General features: G+C 43.3%; 1 protein-coding gene and 1 non-coding gene across 2 annotated transcripts in view; one reads left to right on the top strand and one right to left on the bottom strand.

Moving 5' to 3' along the window:
- The window catches only part of ACTN2 (actinin alpha 2), a 75,982-nt gene that overhangs the window by 22,938 nt on the left and 32,763 nt on the right, over positions 1–20,281 (bottom strand). Inside the window, exons 4-10 of the mRNA XM_055588952.1 lie at positions 18,716–18,802; positions 13,783–13,870; positions 12,130–12,208; positions 8,639–8,720; positions 4,515–4,600; positions 2,806–2,898; positions 746–976 (exon numbers count right to left, since the gene is read on the bottom strand). Coding sequence (XP_055444927.1) covers positions 746–976; positions 2,806–2,898; positions 4,515–4,600; positions 8,639–8,720; positions 12,130–12,208; positions 13,783–13,870; positions 18,716–18,802 — 746 coding nt within the window. The remainder of the gene's footprint in view (positions 1–745; positions 977–2,805; positions 2,899–4,514; positions 4,601–8,638; positions 8,721–12,129; positions 12,209–13,782; positions 13,871–18,715; positions 18,803–20,281) is intronic.
- Positions 15,293–15,399, top strand: LOC129642492 (U6 spliceosomal RNA). Its single transcript, XR_008709762.1, has one exon. It is a non-coding gene; the product is annotated as a U6 spliceosomal RNA (small nuclear RNA).

Raw genomic sequence — 20,281 nt, 5'->3', positions numbered from 1 at the left:
GGACTCGGTGGTCAGGCAGGAGGAACTCAGATAAGTTCAAGAGTGGAAGGAGTTTCAAGGAAGCCATGGTCACAGCAACAGAAAAACATGAAAACAGAAGGGACCACTGGGTTGTCAACATGGATCCTGCTGACTTTGAAAAGAACAGTCTCCATGTAGGTGGGGATGGAAGCCAGATTACTTACTGCAGGTTGAAGAGTAAAAGAAGTAAAGGAACAGGAAGGAACCAAAAATAAGGACCATAAAGAATGCTTTCTGGATGTCCTGCTACAAAGGGAGCTGAGAAACAGGACAGCTGCTGTGGGGAGATGTGGAATCATAGGAGGTTTTCATTTTTGTCTGGTAGATTCTAGACTGCTTTCTAATGCGGATGGGAAAGATTCAGAAGAATGGGAGAAACTGATATGCAGAGAGGGAGATAAATGTAGGACTGAGCCCTGGAGAAGGTGAAACGGGGAGGTGGTAACAGGAGGGAACAGAGGTCTGTGATGGAGACGCTGGTCCACCCAGAAGCGGGGAGGAGAGGGAGGGACCATCATCACCAGGTGTCTGTGAGAGGCCTGCTCTGTGTGAGGCACCAATAGCAGGGAGAGGCAAGAACTGCATGATGGCAGGGAGAAAATATCCAGAAGGAAGTGGCTGCAGGGTCAAAATTATAGTCAGTGCCTCCTCTCAGCGGCAAATCTGAGGAGGGACTTTATGAAAAAAAAGAGCGGGGTGCCCCCGGGGCCAAGGGGCTACTCACCGACACCATCTTGCCCTCGGAGGGCATGAAGGCCGGCCGGTTGCTGATCCTCAGCTTGGTCTGCAGGGTGTTGAAGTTGATCTCCAGCTGGCACTTCTCCTGCACCTTGGGAGGCTTGTGCTTCCGGCGATAATCCCGGAAGTCCTCCAGCTTCTTCTGCATGGCCTGCATGGTCTTCTCAGGAGTCCGGTTCTCAAGCCAGGGGATCGTGCGCCGAATCCATTCCAAAAGCTACTCCCAAAACATACACACACACACATAAAAACTGCTGAAAAAACCAGCAAACTGACCCCCAGTTATAAAACAGAGGCATCTAACAATTGAGAATGGGTTGACCAAAAGCTCCTGAGATTACAGAAGTCTGTAACAGCCCCATCTGTAAGGAGGACACAAATGGAGACTTCAGTCCCCACCCAGGGCCACTCACCCTTGCCCAAGTGCACAGGTTGAAAACTCAGAGTCAGCACAAGGCATGTTTTACAAAAATGAGACATTTACAGGAAACTTGGGGACCAGACATGAGCAGACAAATGCTGGATGGAGCTTTCAAACGAAAAAAATAAAATAAAATAAAACCAAAAACTTCACGTGGTGGAATAAAATCAGGAAAGGACTGGGTTTAACTTAAAATGTATTTCTAGTTTCAATTGGCTCAAATCTAATGGGTCTATTTACTACGCAAAAGCACTGTAAATCTGGAACTGACTCAATGCCAAAGTGTATTTTAATAGCTAACTTTCAAGGAAATCCACAGGATGAAGGTGAAAATGGCAATGAATCCCAAGAATGAAGGATGCCCCTTTCTCTTGAACTACCACCAAGGCCTTACAAATGCCCTGCACAGTCTATCTGAAGAGGATGAATAAAGGACCAAGTAAGACAATGAAGGCTATCATCACCGAGGAGCATCTGTCCTTCGGTCCTGGTCATACTTCAACCCTGAAGCTGGATCACTGGCATGAAATGATGCTGCAAATGGAATTTTCCCACAACAGTACAAAGTAAAAACAGCATCATCAGCTTGGACTAATACATACAACTACTTGGGAAAATTGATTCCAAGTGTTCCGATGCTTTACCCAGGACAGGCCAAGTATGAGCCCGAGTAACTCACAGCAAACATGACTTGTTCTCCGCTACTGTCACTGTGGCTGAGTTCAATCCAGAGAGGAGGTGGCTGTGGACCTCAGCCTGGTCCTGCTTTGCTTTGGTTGCATGCATGCTCAGTTGTGGCCAACTCTTTGCAACCCCATGGACTATAGCCTGCTAGGCTCCTCTGTCCATGGGATTCTCCAGGCAAGAATACTAGAGTAGGTTGCCATGTCCTCCTGCAGGGGATCTTCCCAACCCAGGCATCGAACTTGAGTCTCCTGCATCTCCTGCACTGGCATGTGGATTCTTTACCACTAAGCCACCTGGCTTCTCTGGTCCTGCTTAGTTAACATTTACACTATAATAAGAACAAAAAGAAGAGCAGCATGGAAAGTGCTACTCTAACCAAGACTCTGACTGAAGAGCTGTAAAAAGGCATCCTGGAAACTCATGCTCAAATGTCTTGGACGGAGGGCTCTACCAGCTCTGCCTCCCCCAGGTTCCCTCTAGATATTTGATATTTAAATACATACACAGGGCTGAGCCTCTGTGCTCTCACTATGGATTGTACATGTTCCTTAGATCCTAAGTCACTGCGTGGAGCCAGGATTCTGAATACGGAGTGCATCCAATGTGATGTCAGAAGCCAACGAAGCAAGAAAAAAACAAGGAACGCAATGTCATCTAGGGGAGTCCAATCCCGGAGGTGCAGAGCTTCTAACATGCAAACGACCTCCATGCCCTGCAGTGCTTGGAACAGCCTGCAGCATGATCTTCGTGCCAATAATTAAGCTGCTACAAGATGAACAATTCCTGAGAGCTAGTGGAGTTTCCTACTTTAGTCTACCTGAGATGAAAAATGCAAAGAAAAAAAAAACAAAACAAAACACTTGACAGTCCGTGTTCACCCTCTGTTTCTCACCCTCAGGGAGGGAATGGACAAGACCGCGGGGACCCGTTTCCTTTACCTCACTCGCTAGCCTCTCATATTCTTCCATCAGCCTCTCATTCTCTTGATTCACAGCAAGAACCTTACATATCCTGTTAGCCGCTGTCTCAGCCTGTAAAACACAATAGGTAAACAGGACAGCTCTGTCGACAGGGACGTGCATACACAAGGCAGAAGGCGGCAGGGCAGGGGTGGCATGTGCTGTACATGGTGCAGGTTCTAGGTTCTGGTGGGGTGAGCCTGAGGATATGGCTCTTGCACACTATGGGTCATTGCACTCCTTTGGGACAGTTTCATACAGACTTACACAGCAAGGTGAATATACTGTAGGGAATAACGGGAAGATTAGCGTTAGTTGAAAACATGAGCTTTGTGGAACATCGAACAAGTTAGTAACAGAAATCGATGGGTCGCAGAAACAAAAATCTCTGGTCCCTGGGCGTCCACCTGAGCCCTCCCAGGGGTCCCCAACTTCCTGGATCTAATGCCTGATGATCTGAGGTGGAGCTGATGTAATAAGAATAGAAATAAAGTGCACAGTAAATATAATGCATTTGAATCATCCCGAAACCATCCCCCACCCTGGTCCATGGAAAAACTGTCTTCCCCGAAATCGGTCCCTGGTGCCAAAAAGGTTGGAGACTGCTGCTCTAACCGACCTCAAAACTACAGGGCAGGAACTCTCCAATCACATTAGATATCAAAGCAGAGAGGACTGGGTTCTGAATACATCTGTCACTCCCCTGAGCTCACAGAAGCCCTTCTTGTCCCAAAATGAACACATAGAATGTGTTAGCTGGGATCCTTTCTCAGAACAGAACCTGCTTTAAGACTTTGTTTAATCCACCTGAGTAGCTGTTGTGGTATCAGTAATTTTCTATTGTCCTTCTGTGGGGAGCTTGAGCTAGGAGTGGCCAAGTACCTTAAACCATGACCATGAGACCCATCTGGCTTCCAGCCCTCCTGCCTCGTCCCAAGCCTTGCTTCTGAACCCTCATAGGGGCCAATTTCCAATTACTACCATTTGCTGGAGACGGCCTTATAGAGTTATAGAGATCATAGAAATAATACATCCCTTGTCCACCCCCATCTATAAGAACACTGCAAGTAGAGATACGGGAACAGGCAGGAGGCAAAAACAGGGGACCAGGGAGAAAACGGAGGGACACCTACCTGTGATGTCCCTCAGGCTGTTGGTTAAGGAGTATGCATTTTTTTGAGGTTTTAACACTGTTATCTTTTCACTATTTCAGTTACATTAATATTCATCTTGCAAGATGTTTGAACAGGTTACTGAATAGTGAAGGGCATCCAGGTAGAAGAGAACTATTAATAAAAATGGGCCCTGGAAAGGTGTCCACTCCTCCTGGTCAAATCCCCCTTCACCGCTCAATCAATGCAGCCCAATTTTCATGGCTGTTGCTTTTCCTAAAGCATGAGTATTTCCCACAATTGACTAGTGAAATATGAGCAATATCTTAGAAGGACAGAGAACTAAGAACACTTCAAGAACTTGAAAGGTAAAGCTGTTAAGTGAAAAAGCATTCACAGTTTGGAACTTGCCAAGTTAGGTCATTACAAAACACTCAGAAAGAGTCCCAGGTAAGATGTGAAGTGCATGAACACACACCCAGGCATGCACGCATGTGCTTGCGTGCACATGTAGACACGTAACTGAAACCAATGCACAAGGGCAGCACGGCAACCAGATAGACGAGGGTTAAATACCTGCTCCGCGCCCGCGAAAGCATGGTAGAAGCAGGAAACGTATGTCATGATAGCTCTTTCATCGGGCTTGGGAGTGTTCACAATGTCTGAGGGAGGGAAAAATAACACAGAGAACAGACATACACACAGATGAAGAGCAGAAACCAGGGTGAACAAAGGGAAGAACAAACTGGTTTACATTTGACTTTCTCTGTTTTTTGGGCCCACCATCCTGACCTTTAGGAAGGCCGTGCAGAACTGAACGCTCGTGAACACAATGCTTTCAACCAGCACATTTCTTTTTACATCGTCAAAATGAGGGTTTCTCTCCCACCCTGGGTGGGTTTTTTTTTTTAAGTGCAGGCAAGGTATTCCTATGGGAACCCGGGTGCTGCCTATTAGAGTTGGTTCCCACTTTCTAAGGACCTGTGGGATCCTGCCTTTTAAGTGGATCACGTCATCTGCCACTTTGGCTGTGAGTAAGGTGTGTCCCCTTGCAAGATGCAGGAGTACATGTAGATGTCTCTGGCCCCATCGTGGCCACCACTTCCCCTCCCCTCACTCACAATCCTTGTCTTTCTGCCCTGTGCACAGCCCTCACTTAAACGGGGATGAAGTTCACTGAAGACAGCACGTTTTCTAATCCTTCTATACATACTTACCATGCCACTGATAGAAACCACCCAGAGTAACAGAACTTCTAAAAAGAAGGGTATACATGGCTTGAACGTCTTACTATGACTCTCGCCACCATGTGTAGGAGCTGCCAAGACAACCACCAGGAAGAGAGAAAACAGAACCACAGGAACATACACTCTTCCTTTCTCACCTTGGCCACCCCATTTGTGGCTGAATTATTAAGCTTTCTAACTTGAGACTCAGTTCAGTCACTGACAGAATGCACTTAAAAAAGGTGCTGTGTAATTCCCCAAGGTGAAAGCTTGTCATTGGATTTCCAGAGGATATCAATAGGATGTGGGCTTGTGGAACAGCATGGAACCTTCTAGAAAATGAACATGAATGGCATACTACTTACTACATAAACAGTACGTTTCAAAGAAAAACAGACTGAAAAAAACAAATGACTGCTTCCTTGGAACCAGATGGATCGCCTTACTCCGAGGAGTTGGGGGATGGGGGAGAGAAAAACAACTGAAGAAAAAAGTCAAGACACAGAAGGTAAGAGGTGAGTGGTGACTTATGTTTCACATCCTCACCTTCTGCGCACCAGCAAAAGCATGATAGTAACAGGAGACATAAGTCATGATGGCTCTCTCACCAGGTCTGGCAGCGTATACTAAACCCGTGTGGAAAAAAGAAGGTTAACTGCTAGGATGTTCCAACAGCAGCAGGCCTCTCAGAGAGGCCAAAGTCTTGAATCTTCCCCCTTGCCCACACACTTCTGACGTTCAAACTTTGGCTCAAATCAAAGAAGTCGCATTTGCAAGTTCCTTACTCTGTGTGCACTTCTAAGAACCGCCAGAGAGAAGGGCACGGCCAGCTCAGAAGAGCCCTAAACAAGCAAGTAAGTCCCATCCATGCCTGGAGTGGGAACTCCAGAATTCCACTGAGTGCACACAACAATGCCCCCTCCCTCTGGACAGATGGGGTGTCCCGGGGTCACCCAGGGGCCTCCGGCAGGTCCACACAGACCATGAGCACCGACAAATCTACAGCTGGTGCTCACTGGAGGGAGGAACATAGAGAAACAACTTTCACAGCTTTTTTAAAAGTGTGGAAGGTACTTAAGACGGGAAAGAATTTCACCAGTTTTTATTATAGGTTCATGGCTGGGTAGCCCAATTAGCTACTCCATTTAGAGTTCAGAGACCATCACAAATGACAGGAAGAAAAGTCAAGAGCAGTGGGAGGGGGGTAGGGGGGCTTTGGATGGAGGCAAGGATTTGCCAAAGCAATTAACGATCTGAGGGGAAGAAACTGGTATTTAAGACATTACAATGAAAGAGTGACAGAGGGAGGAACATGTTACTACAAAGCCGTGGGGATGGTGAGTCTGGACGCAGGTGGCAAACACACAGAGGATAATTAGCGGTGGGGGAAGATCCGCTGGGGAGCTGGTTACACCACCGCACGCCCCGCACCCAAGCCACTCAAGCTCATAACTCTTTCGCCAGAAGACTCTTACAGAAACTACTCTGCAAAGAAAATAATATCATACATAAGCATTTTTCTGAACCATTAAAAACAAAACAAAAAAAGAAAAATAATAAGAGGCAATGATGTCACAGAGGAGCAGGAAATGAACATATGCCAACATATCCCATGTACTCAGGATAAGCAGAAGATACGCCCAGACCAGGACTCAGACTAAAGGAAAGCCAGGAGCAAGAGGATGACCAGCCTGCCAGAGTAACAGGGTAATTCCAAGCTCACCCTCCACTGTCAGAAGTCAGGGAGGCATCAGTTAAGGAAAAGATGAATTTACTGTCACTTGTTTTTTCCTCTCTTCAGTATCCTAGCGGTTCATTCAAGTGGTAAACTCTGCATAGGTATTTACTGTACGTAAAGTTTAAAGGACAGAGCACCCAAATGTAAACGTAGGTCAGAAGATGGATGGACAAGAAGAAAAAGGTACTTTTTCTACATCGAGACTTCATTGTTTCATTGCCTTTCTCCCTCTAATGAGTTTGTGAAAAACCGTAAGTAGATTCCGAAGAATGTATTCAAGTGTGTTCAACATCCAGTACTACAGGTGTTTGATAAAATGGCCATTAACAAACAGGCAAAATTAGACTACTCGCTGACAGATCACTGAATGGGTTACACTGTGGCCCTCAAAATGACAGGTGGAGTCCTGCTTCCTGGTACCTGTGAATGTGACCTTATTAGAAGTAGATCTTTGCAGATGTGATCAAGATGAGGTCATGCTGGAGAAAGACACACCCTTAATCCACGGTGACCAGTATCCTTTAGGAAGAGGGAAAAGACATAGAAACAGACGCAGAGGGAAGATGGCCATGTAAAGACAGTCAAGAGACTGGAGCAATGCTAAAAGGAGCTGAAGAACACCTGGGGCTTCTAGAAGCTGGAAGAACAAGAAGAGGTCCTCCTCCAGACTCTGGAGGGAGAACGGCCCTGCCAACACCGTGATTTCAGAGGTACAGTTTACAGAACTAAGAGAGAATAAATTTCTGTTGTTTCAAGTCACCTACTTCGTGGTATTTTGCTAGGGCAGCCGTGATGCAGTCACCAAAAATAAGAAGAACAGAAGAGTGACAACTGACTAGAACTAAGCTCTTCGTTTTCCCCCAACAATGCTAATTAGCATAAGCAACAAACCAACAGAGAATAGTAGGATTCACAACAAGCACAGGAATATAAATTCCTTGAGGGCTGGGCCCTGCATTATACATCTCATCATCTGCAGCATCTCTAGGGTCTTGTATATGGTGGATGCTCATCAAGCATCTGCTGAGTGAGAAGTGATTCATGCATAAGTGAAATGAAGTAAGTGAATGATGCCCATGTATATGCACTTTCAATGCTGTGCCAGGGCAAAACTCACACAAACTCATCTCACAAAAAGGGCAGGAAAAGTACTGAAACCAGTTCCCAGCATGAGGGCTGCTAAGCTGCAACATATTGAAAGGTTCCAGCTCTAACGAAATTAAATTTAACAAATTAAAGATGAGACGTGAACGTCTGAGAGGCACACGATGGCTAACCATTCTATTGTCTACATTGTGATTCCATAACTTCTAGTGGGAAGGATTGTTTTTCCTTGTGGAGTCTTAAAGCTTAAGGAGATTTATTTGTTAAATTTCTGCCTATGTAGTTCAAAAAAGAAGCAACCTTATGTTGTTTAAAAAATTAAATTAAGATAGGAAGCTTTCCATTGAAAATCACAAACCAAAGCATTCCGTTTCTTTGCCAAAATTGAACCTTTTACCAAGTCCTCTCACTACAGTCTTGCTGGCTTGCTTTTGAGTAGGATTCTAAAAAATAATTTTGAATAGCTACACATGAAATATTCTAATAATTATGAGGCCAATGACAGAAACTTCCAAGGGACTCTAGTGCTTCAGATGTGACCTAGCTATACACTTTACAAGTCCCCACGTGTGGCTGTAACATAGGGAGCCCACAGATTTTCTGTAAGTCAGTAAACACAATTTTCATCTCACCTTCTGCATCCAACATTTTGGGAATATCCAGGTGCTTCTCTGCTATTTCCATGGCCAGGTTGATATTTCCTATTGGGTCATCCTGCATGGAAAAGAATATAATCAGCTTTTTAACATGTTTTTTGAACAGCACTTAATGAATTTTTTTTATATGCCTCATTTTGGGGATGAAACTTTCCCATCCATACATAACCACAATAGTATAAGATTTTCTTTCTTATCTTTTCCCAAACACTTCAAACATTTAGAGAAACATCAAAAATAACATAAAAATTACTCAATCCATGCACACTTTATAAAATGTGAGCCAAAAGTCAGAGAACAGATACTGTGTGGCTGGGAGGAAAGTTGTGAAATATCTTCTCATGAATGGGGAAAAAAACAAAATATCCTGGATACTTTGGCATTTATTCCCAACTCTTGATAACAAAAATTTAGATGATTCCAAAAGGAAGCATGAAACATACATTTTTCCCAGATCTGGAAGGTGGTCATGGAGAATATTTATTAGTACAACAGTAACTTTACATTTATTTATGGTTTAAATACAAGAAAATTCTGCTTTTAGCCTGTTTAGGTGAAACTTTTAGATCACTAAAGATTGTTACAACATGGCTACAAACAGCCAAAGTTCGGTTTGCAGAATATTAAATTTTAAAAATCAAATTATTAAAGAAACTATAGAAACAATATTGTAAATTAAAACTGTGAAGAAATTTTTGTTCTTACGACTGTGTTTGTCATCCACAGTAAAACTGGTTAAATATATATGTAACATAACAACGTATATTTAACCAGAAGTTTTTAACTGGAATACTGAAAAATTAAAAGATGTATTTAATATTTCTTCTTTTTATCTTCTAAAGAGATTAAGTATTGTGGATCTGAAATGGGGTGGGGGAGTATATAATACAGAAAAATCAAAATAAGAAGTAATGTTAGTCCAGAGATGACTATAATGAACTTTATCATCAAAGCCATTTAAACATTTCAGAAGCTGCAGTGTTTTGCAATGAGAACAATCACTTTGATATGGTGAAACATTTAAAACATGCAGGCTTCAAAGACATTCAGTGCTCAAGGAAGAAACCAAAGCAAGCCTCCTGGCCTCTCAGAGTTCACTATCATTTCAGGCAAAATGCTTTTTCAATTCCGTGTTGTCTTCACAAGCATATAATCCTTTTATTAAAAGCAGCCATATAATAAGGGGAGTCTTAGCTGCACATTTTATGCAAATTTTGTAAAGCCAAATAGATGAATAAAAGTTTCTTTTTGTTCTTAACACAGAAGAAAAATTTCAGCATTAAAAACAAAGTAATAATTCAGAGACTTTGTGAATAGTATCTCACTTAGAATGTGACTTGACATAAAACATGACAATTAAGTGTTTTCTCGGCTCAGCTACTGGTATGTGACCCTGGGCAGATTACAAAATTCTCCTCTTCTTCACCTGTAAATCTGGGATAATAAGTGTACCAACTTTACAGGCATGTTACATTACCCAGCTTACTGTGCGTTATGCAGACTGAAAGACTATTTGTGCGTGTACGTGCAGGCGTGCTCAGTCGCTTCAGTTGTGTCTGACTCTTTGCGACTCCATGGACCATAGCCCGCCAGGATCCTCTGTCCACAGGATTTTCCTGGCAACAATACTGGAGTGGGTTGCCATGCCCTCCTCCAGGGGATCTTCCCGACCCAGGGACTGAACCCGTGTCTCCTGCACTGGAGGCAGATTCTTTATTGCTGAGCCACCCGGGAAGACCTTGTATAATATACATAAAATATATGTATTAATATTAACAGTAAAACCCAGAAGTATGACACATACTAAGACATACATAATAAACATATATACTTATTAAGTGCCTAATCTAGAGCTTATCAAAGTATTAACTGGTATTGTTAATTATTATCATTTTTTTACTGATCATAGGTGGCCAATTACCACCTGTCTATTGACCTTTTGTAATAAAAACTTCCCAGGTGGCGTTAATGGTAAAGAATCCGCCTGCTAAGGCAGGAGACACAAGAGACTCAGGTTCAAGCCCATGGGTGGGAAGACCTCCTGGAGTAATGGAAATGGAAAACTACTCTAGTATTCTTGCCTGCAAAATTCCATGGACAGAGGAGCCTGGTAGGCAGAGGAGCCTGGCAGGCTACAGTCTATGGGGCTGCAAAGAGTCGGACACAACTGAGCGACTGAACACTAAAAACTGACCCTTATAAATGGCTAATGAGGTTAGGTCTATTTAGAATAATTCCCTCATTTTGCAAATAAGCTAAACAGTAACTGAAAAAAATATACACTGTCTCTAGGTTTCAGAATAACTCTGGGATGAGAATATACACTTGGGGAAGTTGAAAAACTCTGGCTGCCCATTCCCTTTGGCAATCTTCCATTTGAGGACCCCAGTTCTCACCTTCAGGACACAAGTACATTTTTCATGTGCTACCCCATGGTCAGTGAAGACAGGTCAGGGGGAGGGTGGTGAGCACGTGACAACTGCAAGGTGGCCAAAGCCAGCACACTCTCCCACCCCACCCTCCACGGGTCACAAGGTGGCCAAAGCCAGCACGCTCTTCCACCCCACCCTCCACGGGTCACACCGTGAGACACGCATGCAGCAAAGACCAGATTCCACACCAAACACAGCAACTCGAGGTGCACGGCCAGCTAAGCACACCAGCAGCGGGGGGAAATGTGCCCGACGCCCTGGCAGGAATGGTCATGGGGCATCTTAAGTCTTTACATGGCCTTATTACTGGGCAGATAGACTGTCCATTGCAAGATTTAGAAGGGGGCAGGATTTCTTTTTTCCATCACAGATCACATGTGCAAACTATTTTAAAGAAAGAATTCAGACTATTTGAAACTTAAGAGCAATAAAAGCTTAAGCTTAAAGGGAGAATGAAACTTTCCTAAGCTGAAAAAAAAAAAAAAAAATTCCGTAAGCTGAATTTTTTGAAAAGAGAAGAACAAAAATCTCCCAAACCTCTTTTCTAAGGGTGCAACTAACACCTTACATCAATAGCAAGGTAATTATGAAGCATCTCTTGTGTGAGAAACAAGTTAATCAACTCTGAATAAATAGGTCAGCAACTAAATCCTTCAGAAAAGATAAAAGGAATTTAAATACAAGGTTTGGGGTATCTGCATCTCCTTCCCCAAATAGATACTTCACTTCCCATATTTTCAATCTGGGAATGTAAAATCTCTAAGAAACATACATAAAGCTTTCATAGTAAATCAAGTCAATACAACAAACATTGTAATGTGGGCCAAAAGGTGACTTGGCTCTGGGTCTTGTCCTGCCCTAAGATGGGTGAGCATGCTCCCAGCCACCCTTCCTGTCCTCACCCCTCGCCGGGCTGGCCGGGAGGGCATACTGGTAGCAGCCTGGGTGTTGGTGTGAGTTCAGGGCCGACGGGCTCAGTCTCAGATGACATGCTGGGGGCAGGGTGGACACAGCATGCCGGGCCCCACAAATGACCTTGTTCAGCTTTGAGTAGTCAATGAGGTCGGGCCGGTGTCTGTGGATGAGCGCACAGAGTCCAAGGCCATCTTTCCAGCTGCACGACAGTCACAGTTGGGAGGAACAGGAACTCGGGTTAATGGAGAGGCGGTGGCAGCAGCAGCAAGGGGCTGCCTTTGGTCATACGTTGGCCTGGAATTTGGGACCCAGAGCCCCAGGTACCTCCCTCGCTCCCCCACCCAGTGACGCTGTGGCCCCTTCCCAGGGAATACTCATCTCTCTCCTGGGGTCTGCCGAGGACTGCCACCCCCTTACTAGTCTCGAGTCCATCTACGGCTTCAGGCTCAGCCTTGCCTGGGACTCCCTCCCTGCCGCGCTTCTCCTGTGCTGGTCAGTTCTGTGCTGGGAGAACCAGCAGGGACGGAGGGAAGATGCTCCCCAACCAGTGCCCCTCTCCTCACTCAGGGTCTGGCAGGTCTGGCTTCCTCCTCTCTCTCTCCTCCAAGTCCCTTGAGTCGGCCCAACAGACAAGACACCAGGATGGTCCATCCTGAAATGCCCAGGACACACTTTCCTCCAAGAACATGCTCCTTAGTACACTCCAAAATCCTACACTCTCCCCTATCCTTCTTCATAGGGTTCTTTTCTATTATCGCTTTATTTGTTTGTTTGTTTTAAGTCAATGACACGTAAGCACTTGAAGGACTTAGCTGGGAGAGTCTGGATTTCCTCTCTACCCAAAGACACCACCGTGTTCCCAGATACACTCAGGCTATGAGCTCCCTGGTGACAGGTTCACTGAAGACCAGGAGCGGGAGTCCTATGCCTTGAAGGGTGGGGAAGGAGACCCCAGGGGCTACACTGTTGAAGGGCTCAGGCCCATTTTGGGCCAGAGGAAGAAAATAAGGTAAGTGGAAGGCCAGACTGGGCCTCTGACATTCACCCAGCAGGTCCCAGCCTTTCCAGGTCCTCTCATCCTGACAGCTTGTTGTAGGAACAGCAAGGCTCCTCCTCACCTGTATGCACTCAGGACACCTAATAATACTTATCTCCCTAGATGAACCTCCCCTCCTGGGGGCTCATCTGTATCCTTCATTTCTTTTCTCTGATCTATGGGGGCTAGGGACCCATTTACATTCACGGGCATCCCTATCACACAAAGGCAGAAAACATAAACACCCGGCAAAAGATGGACATGAGAAAGGAAAGACTGAAGCAAGGGACAGAAATCATGCTCTCACATTATTTCTGGATCTCCTTCATTCCGCTCCCTATAGTTTTTCAAACAGGCCTTTTCTATTTTTCTCCAATCCCAGCCTACAAAGCTGACTGATGAAGCATCTTCTGGGCACTGCAGACAAGAGGGACAGGGTGGACCTCGTACATGGGATATGCAGACCTTAGTTCAGTCTCCCCTTGTCCCTGAGAAGCATCGAAGCCATCCCTGCCGTATCCCTGCATGATGCTCACAAACAGTACCAGTCTCCCTAGCCTGAATCCAGTGTTTTCCCTAGCAGGACCCTAAGCATCAATCAGTCCAGAGCCTGAGTTCTACTACATACTGAAAACGCCCCACAGACAGGAAGAGACGCTGAAATAAATAAACACTGTTCTCCCTGTCCACTCATATTCCAGAGGGCATATAAGGACCCCAGGGCCCTGGTTGCTCACCTGGTATGGAAGTTCTGAATGTTCACATTTCTATAAGGAGCGGTCTTCCTTTGACACCAAAGTAGCAGGCCTTCTTTGGCAGAGGTTTCTGTAATGATAGCCAAGAGAAAGAGTTCACCCTCACCCGTCACTCACCCAAGTTCTTGTCACTTGTTAAAAGAGACTTCCTAGAGGGCCCATCACCAAAGACATCACCTCTGCAAGAGGAGAGGGGCTGGAACCCTCTTCCCAGGGACTGACTTCTGATGCCCCTTGAAGGGGCTTAAAAAGGATAATACAGAAGCAACAACAAGGTATGACATAATGAATACCAAACCAGACATCACAGGTACTGGTAACTTACCTTTCTGAAAAAAAAAAAAAAAAAAAATTTTTTTTTAATGTGTGTAATTTATAACTTAACTAACTTGTTAAGAAGGAGGACACGTCTACTGCAGGGGGCTCAGGATACTGGAGTGGGTTGCCATTTCCTTCTCCAATGCGTGAAAGTGAAGTTGCTCGGTCATGTCCGACTCTTAGCGACCCCATGGACCCCAGCCTACAAGGCTCCTCCACCCATGGGATTTTCCAGGCAAGAGTGCTGGAGTGGGTACCATTGCCTTCTCTGACTGAATGTCTGTGTCCCCCTCAAATTCATGGGTTGGAGACCTAACCACCAATGTGATGGTACTTAGAGATGGAGCCTTTGGGAGGTGATTAGGGTTAGATGAGGTCATGAGGGTAGGGCCCTTATGATGGGATTAGTGCCCTTATAAGATGAGCAAGCTCTCTGCTGTCTCTCTCTGTCTTTCTCTTCCCACCTGTCTTTCTCCCTTCCCTCTTCTTCTCTGCCATGTGAGGACACAGAGAGAAGGCAGCCATCTACAAGCCAAGAAGAGAGCCCTCACCGGAAACTAACAGTGCTGGCAACCTGATCTTGCACTTGCAGCCAAATAAATTTCTGTTAAGCCACCCAGGCTATGGTATTTTGTATGGCAGCCTGAACAGGTTAGGACAGCTTCTAACGCCATCTTGGCACTTGCTTCTTAGAGGACCCAAAGTTTCATACATCCAAATAGCTCCTCAAAATGTGAACGTGCGGAGTCTCATTCAAAGTTGGGCCTTGGCCTTCCATTTCAGTACGAAGTTGACTTTTTCAAATCAAGATAAGTATTCTATAATTACTTCTCTGAAGTTCCCACTTCTAGTTCAGACTTTTCTTTGACCCATAATCCAGATGAAACAACACAACCCCCAAAATTTCGTGTGCTCCAAGAGTAATTTGAATGGCTCCTGATCATGTCTCTTATTATTAGCAAATTCCCATTAAGGAAAAAGACTGAAAGTTCTAAGACTTTACTGAAATATTAAGTCATACAGATATTGAAACATGGCACTCCATAGCTAGCTGTTCTGCTATAGACATAACAGCCTGCCTTTGCGGTTCTAGCCAATGGAATTAGTGAGAAAAAGTACAATAGGAGGAGATAATCCAAACTTTTAAAATAAACTTTAAATAAAACTTGGGTTAGTGCTCACTTCGGCAGCACATATACTAAAATTGGAATGATACAGAGAAGATTAGCATGGCCCCTGTGCATGAATGACACGAAAATCTGCAAAGTGTTCCATATTTTAAAATATTGTACTCTAACACACATAGACGAAATCTAGAAAAATGGTACTGAAGAATTTATTCACAGGGCAGCTATGGAAAAACAGACATAGAGAGTAGACTTATGGACATGGGGAGAGGGGAGGAGAGGGTGAGATGTATGGAAAGAGTAACATGGAAACTTATATTACCATATGTAAAATACAGAGCCAACGGGAATTTGCTCTATGGCTCAGGAAACTCAAAACAGGGGCTCTGTATCAACCTAGAGGGGTAGGATGGGGAGGGAAATGGGAGGGAGGTTCAAAAGGGAGGGGATATATATATATATACCTATGGCTGATTCATGTTAAGGTTTGACAGAAAACAACAAAATTCTGTAAAGCAAATATACTTCAATAAAAAAATAAATTAAAAAAATACAGTTTAGGTAAGTAAACATACAGAAAGTAGATTAATACAATCTTATAACTGCCACTTACATTTAGATTTATGATTTTTCTTAAAGATTTTTTGACGTGGACTATGTTTAAAGTCTTTATTGAATTTGTTACAATATTGCTTCTGTTTTGTTTTGGTTTGTTTGGCCCCAAGGCAGGGGATGTTAGCTCCCCAACTAGGGATTGAAACTGTACCCCCTGCGTTGGAAGGGAAAGTTTTAACTGCTAGACCACCAGGGAAGTCCCTTAACCTTAGATTTGTAAGTCATTTTGTAAATCATTATTGTTTAGTCACTAAGTTGTGTCTGACTCTTTGCGACCCCATGGAGTGTAGCCCACCAGGCTCCTTCCGTCCATGGGATTCCCCAGGCAAGAAAAGCCATGAGTTTAACCTAATTTCTGTTTGAATATGTCTGAACACTCTTAGACCATGAATGCTGAAGCAAGTATTTCCCCTGTTGCATTGGCTACTGTAACAAAGCTGACTCTCTCTCACCCCAATTTAATTTTGAGGCATTCAGTGGAAGGTTACAAGCCAAATAGTCCACGACTGAGGTATACCTCACCCCCTGTAGGTGAAGGTTAAACCTGAAAAGTCCCCACAGAGAACCCTGACGGTGGGTACACAAAGCATGCTATAAATAGGCAGTGTCATCTGTCATTCCATCACGAGCAGCCACACGACACACCAAGGAACTGCACCTACTCAGGCTTCTCGGCACTGCCCTCAGCAGCAGATACGGCAACCTCTCGTTTTCCTTCTTAGAAGAGGCCCATCATTTCTGTTGATGGAGAGTGGCTTCTCAAAGAATTCCGTCTAAATAACAATGTCTTTTTCTACATAATCGATGTCATTTAAATAAATTAGACAATTTTTCTGTACACTTACAGAAATTAAGTGAGGTTTTTTTAAGAAATGACTCCATGAAAGTTAAACAAATAAAAAAATAGATTAGCAAACTATCTACTGTGTAGGACACTAAAAGACTTCTGTTTGAAGAGATTTATTTAAGCACTTTGCCAGTGAAATCGCACTTCTGAATGTTTATTTCCTAGTCATTTGAAAATCTTTCTATCATGATGTGTTTTACAAAAAAACTATGATTTGATTATCTTATCTTGGGCACATTAATAATAATTTGGGGGAAAACCTCTAGTGGATCATACCATTCACAGTTACATTTGAAATAGAAGTAAGTTTTCAATTAATATTATCAGTAACTTAAAATGTAACCAATCAGAAAAACCTGAGGTCACATTCACCTCTGTGATATCTGTGGGAAAAGGATTTGCTTCCAATGGATGGAGGAGCCTGGTGGGCTGCAGTCCATGGGGTCGCTAAGAGTCAGACACGACTGAGCGACTTCACTTTCACTTTTCACTTTCATGCATTGGAGAAGGAAATGGCAGCCCACTCCAGTGTTCTTGCCTGGAGAATCCCAGGGACGGGGGAGCCTGGCGGGCTGCCGTCTATGGGGTCGCTCAGAGTCGGACACGACTGAAGTGACTTAGCAGCAGCAGCAGCAGCGCAGTAAATGCAATGATGTGAACAAGATTTTTTAACTTGTTCTACAAAGTGGGTTCAACTGCTTAAATATTTAAATGTAGAAGTATATAAAATTGATTAAATGATTACAAATTATTCTTTCTTAACAAAGCAGGAACTTTTTAAAAGCATCTCATTATTTTCACAAGCATGAAAGGAATGTACTTTAATAAGAGTACATTGTATGAGGGACTTTCCTGGAGGTTCAGTGGTTAAGAATCTGCCTTGCAATGCAGGGGTTATGGGTTTGATCCCTGGTCAGGGAACTAAGATCCCCCATGCCACAGAGCAACTAAGCCCGAGAGCTTTAACTATTGAGCCCAGACGCTCTGGAGCCCATGTACCAAAACTAGCGAGTCCATATGTCTGCAGTGAAGATCCCTAATGCACAATTAAGACATGACACAGTCAAATAAATAAATATTTCTTTTAAAAAGTCCATTGTATGAAAATTTTCAAATTCAGGCTCAATAAATTCAAGCTGGCTGCTATTCCTGAGCTTGAATTATTGAGGCTTTAATATCATTATATTTTAGTTTGATCTTTAGAGAAATTCCTAGACAGAATTATAAACAATGCTCTCAGCCCTTACCATTCAGGTGCCTGGTTATCTGTTAGGTGACAAACTTGGAGAAGGTTGGACAAGTCAGACTACACTTAAGTATGATATGCAGCTATGCATTTTGTGATTCAAGTGCTAAACAAGCCAAGTCCTAATTTTAAGAACGTCAATTTGACACTTTTGACAGTGTTGAATTCATCAAAATATTTGGGAATGCAGTGGGCGTAAAAGACTAAAGAGTTGCATCTTCAGTGGTAGGGCCAAGGATTGGGATTATATTACAACAATGGAACAGTTACTGGGCTCAAAGATGGGATGACAATAGAGATTTTGTTTTTTTTTTAAAAAAAAGAGGGGGGAGGGAGTGAAGGATAAGAGAGAGAGGAAGTTAAAAACGAACTAAGGAATGAACAAACAGATTTCAATTGATTATCTTTTCGCACTTGGAAAAAAAAGGGTTTCAAGCTGTGAAGTCTAAAGAACTGTTATAATCATGAACCGAAAAGTATAATAAGCAATAAAGAAGCTCAAAAAAAATACTCATTTAAAAAAGCGACTTCTGTTCTGAACATGTGCTCATCTTTTCCTAAATGATTCCACCCCCATGAATGAAACAGCATTGCCGGGGTCTCTTTTTTCATACAAACAGAAAACTCGTGAAAACCCAACTCAGGCATCTTTCATTCAATCATGTAAGTGACTGTTCAGTTTTATAAAACTCTATTCAAACTTGACTTTATCAACTCAATTTTATTCTAAGTATCTATCAGGTTTTTACCCAAGTCTTTTACCTTCAACTGAAATATCCTGAATAGCAAAGCGCAGGATGATGGTCCAGATCATACCCAGCGTCATCTTCACGTTGCCATCAACAATTTCTTTAGGTAAGAAAAAACAACAAAAAAAGAGGTTAAAGATAACATAATCAGTATATACAGTTTTCCTATGAGTCTTCTATAGGTTTTGATTTCAGAGCTATTGGAAAATAACATATGGAAAGACCAGTTTCTGTTTTTGTAAGTGTTGTGGCATGTCTAGTTATAAATGTGGTATTCATAACCAAATGTCTCCAGTTTAAATTCTAAGTTAATAATGAGCACAGATCTTGCATATGCAAAGTCACTGAAAACAACCCAGGGATTTCCCAGGTTTAAAGACTAGATGTGCTAAGGTTCTAAATAATCAAACACAGAGAACACAGACTCATCTTTACTCTGATTCTTCTCCTCAAGCTCCCCAGTTGGCAGGCTATCGGATTCAGTTGCAAAATAAATGAATGGCAGGGTAGTCTCAGCTCCCACTAGACTCACCAGGACTCCCAATCTCCCACAGATAATGGAGATCCTTCTTATTAGTTCTTATTAAGAGTCACTGGGCTGAGGAAACCATAATTCAAAAAAACACATGTACCCCAATGTTCACTGCAGTACTATTTACAACAGCCAGGACACGGAAGCAACCTAGATGTCCACTGACAGATGAATGGATAGAAAAGTTGTATGAAGTTCCCTGGTGGCACAGAGAGTAGAGTCTGCCTACAATGCAGGAGACCCAGGTTCTATCCCTGGGTCAGGAAGATCTCCTGGAGAAGGAAATGGCAACCCACTCCAGTATTCTTTCCTAGAGAATCCCCATGGACAGAGGAGCCTGGCAGGCTACAGTCCATGGGGTTGTGAAGAGTTGGACCCAACTGAGCGACTTCACATATTTACAAGGGACTATTACTCAGTCATAAAAAGGAATGAAATTGAGTCAGCTATAGTAATGTGGATGAACCTAAAGTATGGTATACAGAGTGAAGTAGGTCAGAAAGAGAAAAACAAATATCGTATATTAATGCATATATATGCAATCTACAAAAATGGTACTAATGAATCCATTTGCAGAGCAGGAACACAGATGCAGACGTAGAGAACAGACTTGTGCACACAGCAGGGGAAGTTCGTCTTAGGACGAACTAAGAGAAGAGCACTGATTTATATATACTACGATGTATAAAATATGTAGCTACTGGGAAGAAGCTGCTGTATGGCACAGGGAGCTCAGCTCGGTGCTCTGTGATAACCTAAAGGGGCGGGATGCAGACAGTGAGAGGGAGGCTCCAGAGGGAGGGGATATATGTACAAATACAGCTGATTCACACTGTTGTATGGCAGAAACTAACACAACATTGTAAAGCAATTATACTCCAGTTTTTAAGAAAACTCACTGGGCTGTATAAACTCTTTCTCCTTCAGATGATTAGTCTGACTCTATTCGTTTTTTTGCACAAAGCATTAAGAGTTTCTCCTTATTATGTGTAATATAGGAAAAATTATTCAAATTAAAATTACTTTTTAAGGAATGTCACATGCTCT

This window comes from Bubalus kerabau, chromosome 1 (genome assembly GCF_029407905.1).
Source record: "Bubalus kerabau isolate K-KA32 ecotype Philippines breed swamp buffalo chromosome 1, PCC_UOA_SB_1v2, whole genome shotgun sequence".
Lineage (NCBI taxonomy): Eukaryota > Metazoa > Chordata > Mammalia > Artiodactyla > Bovidae > Bubalus > Bubalus kerabau.
The sequence above is the reverse complement of the archived record's forward strand: the minus strand, read 5'-3'. Positions and strand labels throughout refer to the sequence as shown.